Here is a 3,736-nt window from a genome sequence, read left to right as displayed (position 1 = left end):
GCATTAATTAGGGACATTTCAACACCCTTTTTGTACACCACTAATCCCTCATTTGGTAGTACAATTTTTTTTTGAGTTACATCGAAAACCTAATTAAACCCTTCTCAATAGGGTTGGGTTTGAGCAAATATGGCCAAACCAAACTCGAATAGTTTTACCATATCCGAACCAAACTGAAATGTTCAACCCAAACCAAATTTGACAGACCGATCGGATAACACTAAATATTATAAAAAAAAAGCCCAAAATTTGAATGCGAACCCGTTCCCGACAGACCCAAATTAAAAAACGGACATGAAAATCAACACAATCAATACGAACCCGACCCGATTCCCTGCCCTACTTCTCAAGTATCAAACAAGCACTATTGTCGATTGCAGAAGTAATGCAACAACTGTCGAGAGATGTGTATGATTTGTACATTGTGACACCAGATGTTTTGTTGTGGACTATGAAAGAAGTATGATTGTATATTTGTATGAAGACCAAAACAAGAAAACATGTGTTGTTGGGCTCGCATGCAATGGGCTGAATTGGTGGCCCAATAATACACCAGACTGAAGGGGGAAAAACATCACAATAAAACTGTAAAAGCTCACACAGTGCAATATAAGCTACAAACACACAAGGGGCGTTGCGAGAATCGAACTCGCGACCTCTCGCACCCGAAGCGAGAATCATACCACTAGACCAAACGCCCTTCACGTCCACATTTTCTTCATTTATTTGATAAACAAGTACCCCATTTTCATCTATTCCTGAGTCTTTTTCCCATCCATTACGGCACTCAGCAGCAGCAGCAAGAGAAACTGAAGTGAGAATGGCATCTTCATTTCCACTTCTCCACCATCTCGTATTCCTTAAACCCCCTTCCTCTTCTTCACTCTTTATCAGACCACCTCTCCTATTTATAAAATCTCTCCACACCCTCTTCCCTTCTCCTCCACTTACCCGCCCTCGTTTCTTCTGCTCCAATTCTTCTTCTTCTTCTTCGGTAACAGTCTCACAAACACCTACCACTTCTCCTCCTCCTTCTTCCCTTCTCCTTCAACAACAACAAGAAGAAGGAGAATCCCAGACAGCTGTTAAAGCTCCTTCTTTGAATAGTAACAATTTGTTGCCCAGTCTTACTGTGAAGGAAAAGAAAGAGCTTGCTGCATATGCTCATAGTCTAGGGAAGAAGCTCAAAATCCAACAAGTTGGGAAGTCCGGTATTACTGACTCTGTTGCTGCTGCTTTCGTAGAAAACCTCGAGTCCAATGAGCTTCTCAAGGTATCTTGCAGTGTTTCCTTATCTCTACAGTTTTACTTGTACTTTCAGTAGTGAATAATTTGATTATATTTGGCAATTCATAGGGCTTCCGAATAATATGGATTTAATTGAATTAGGAACATTGGTTTCACAGCTTTTTATTCGGATCAGGAAACTCCTTTTTAGTAAATGCGAGTTGTGTACAAATGTACAATTTAGGCAAAGTTATATTACAATTTTAATAAGTAGCTAGTTGGAGTTGGTCCTTAGGTTATGATCCCAATGTGGATATCTTATTAAATGTGGAAGAGATGAATTTGCTTGGTGGTTGGAGGTTATCAGAGAGACGGAAACTCTTCCGACGAAGCTACCCTGGTATGGGGAGGGAGGATCAAGGTACATAGGCCCCAACAACCATTAGCTTGTATTGGTGCTGCTCTTATTAGAAATGAAGCTGGCAACAAATACAAGAACAGTGTGCAACAGAAGGGGTCTTCTTTACACTTCAGTTTCCTGCTGATAGGTACCGTTATGTGAGTGACCACCACAAATGATTGATGGGAAACCTCAATGAATTGGAATATGGTTGCAGATGAATGGTCACCAAAGCTAGCTATAGACAAGTTGTTTATGCCTGAACAGTCCTCAAAATGAAGCCAGAGTAAGGTACTGAAGCCTCATCCACCTTGATCTTGGCCCCTTTCACATATTATCACCAAGCCTGTTACTTCTAAAACAATGGTCCCAACTGAAAGTTAGACTCTCAAAGTAATAGCCCCCTTGTTTCATTGTTTGCTGAAAATTCTCATTGTAGCCTAACATTTAAGACTGTTGTTTGCACGATTATCAAAGTTACAAATATATGATGTTTGGTTGAACAGGGATCTACTTTATTTGTTCTTTGTGCTAAATTCAGACATTCTGTTATAGTATCTAATGTTCCTGTATTGAAGATTTCAGCCGTATGACATAAATTTGAAATCATTGGGTCAGGACAATATTTAGACATTTTGTTGGTAGACTAATATTAGTCCTTTATTGGAACAGCTTAAAATACAAAATAGCTGCCCAGGGGAGCTACCTGAAGTGATAAAACAATTGGAGTTAGCAACAGGAGCAGTTGCTGTTGGTCATATTGGCCGGTCAGTCATACTTTACAGGCCCAGTCTCACTAAGTTAAAGGCAGAAGAGAAAAAGAGACAGACCCAGAGAGTTGCTGCGAAAAAAGGATACAGAGTGAAACCTACTGAGTTTCGAGTGAAACCTGCTGAATTCGGAGCAAAACCTTCTGAATTGGTATCATGATCCTTTTCCTGAACTTTTAGATTAAACAAACATTGGTTTGACTTAGTTAGACAGTTCAGAATGTGCTGCTAAAAGGTTCATTTTCTTTCTTGTCAAACAATATGCAGAAGAGAACACCAGTACTATCAAGATTGTCAAACCGTGGTCGTCGCGGAAGTAGCCGGATTGCAGAGCCATAATCTCATACAGTCTTCCAGAAGCACTGCGGATGCATTGATTGTGGTATTAATGGTTTCCTGGTTTTCGTAGTTCGTCATCTCGGTGGACGAAGCTGAAACTGCCCCCTTCTAGGAATGCATTAATCTGGGATGCTTATCATGATATATTGGTTTCTGGTGCAAATCGTAAGCTAACAATTGGGGTGTAAGATCTCTAAGACACATTTCTTGTTAGATAGCTATCTAATTATTTTGAAAAGTTGCCATTCTTTCCAACCCGTCATCTTTGAGTTGGATATTGGAAGCTTTTGTAATGGTTTCCCCGTTGTTTAATATTTTTTTAATTGAAATTTATGCTGTCATGAGGAAAATGCCAAATAATGAATAATTCTTGAAAAGAGCGCGAGTTTCGTTGCAAGTTGCGACTGCAAATCATACTGTAAGTTGTGACTGGCATGCCACTTATTGTTGAGAACTACGTTAATTGTAGATCCTTAGGAAGTACTTCTCAGTGAAACAACATTCCCGTAGATGTATCATGTATGGCCTTATGATCGTCAATATATGAGAAGAAAATTCGTCAGACGAATGATTGCATGGATCGACAAGGATTGGGTAAGAAAATGAGTCATTCTCAGGGAAAGTAAATGTGACGTATTGAACAACCTTCTTTGGTGAATGTTGTGTAGGTTGCTATTTGGTTTCTTCATAGGGAAAGCTTGAAACAGCAGGATTTCTCGTAATAGGGTATCAAAATCGAAGTAGACAGGCTGGTGGTCGAAATCAGAGCACGCATGTGGTACTTGAGGATTTTAGTGAACCACTTCATGGTTAGCCAGAATTTCCAGCATAGGTTTTTTAAAACGAGATAGTACTGTTGTCTGCTCTATATATCAATAAAACTTTCATTCAACCGTTGGGAAAGGACTTATACAAAATTACAGGTCCCCAAAGACCATTTATATGGGAAAATTTGTAGACGGCAAATGGTCTAGACCTGGGTGTACGTACGTTTCATCCA

General features: G+C 39.6%; 1 protein-coding gene and 1 non-coding gene across 2 annotated transcripts; one reads left to right on the top strand and one right to left on the bottom strand.

Annotated features, from left to right (window-relative positions):
- Nucleotides 1-628: 628 nt before the first annotated feature.
- Nucleotides 629-700, bottom strand: TRNAP-CGG (transfer RNA proline (anticodon CGG)). Its single transcript has one exon. It is a non-coding gene; the product is annotated as a tRNA-Pro (tRNA).
- Nucleotides 701-772: 72 nt separating this feature from the next.
- LOC147520483 (uncharacterized) lies at nucleotides 773-3,077 on the top strand. Its single transcript, XM_086592029.1, has 3 exons — nucleotides 773-1,273; nucleotides 2,300-2,548; nucleotides 2,665-3,077. The coding sequence occupies exons 1-3, from the start codon at nucleotides 821-823 to the stop codon at nucleotides 2,734-2,736; spliced, it is 774 nt and encodes a 257-aa protein (XP_086448155.1). The 5' UTR covers nucleotides 773-820; the 3' UTR covers nucleotides 2,737-3,077.
- The last annotated feature ends 659 nt before the right edge of the window (nucleotides 3,078-3,736 follow it).

This window comes from Coptis chinensis, chromosome 2 (assembly GCF_015680905.1).
Source record: "Coptis chinensis isolate HL-2020 chromosome 2, ASM1568090v1, whole genome shotgun sequence".
Lineage (NCBI taxonomy): Eukaryota > Viridiplantae > Streptophyta > Magnoliopsida > Ranunculales > Ranunculaceae > Coptis > Coptis chinensis.
This window is presented reverse-complemented; position numbering and strand designations above follow the sequence as displayed.

Coding starts and splice junctions, on each gene's coding strand:
- LOC147520483 (XM_086592029.1), top strand. CDS start 821: ATGGCATCTTCATTTCCACTTCTCCACCATCTCGTATTCCTTAAACCC. Junction 1,274..2,299: donor AGTCCAATGAGCTTCTCAAG/GTATCTTGCAGT, acceptor TTATTGGAACAG/CTTAAAATACAAAATAGCTG. Junction 2,549..2,664: donor GAGCAAAACCTTCTGAATTG/GTATCATGATCC, acceptor AACAATATGCAG/AAGAGAACACCAGTACTATC.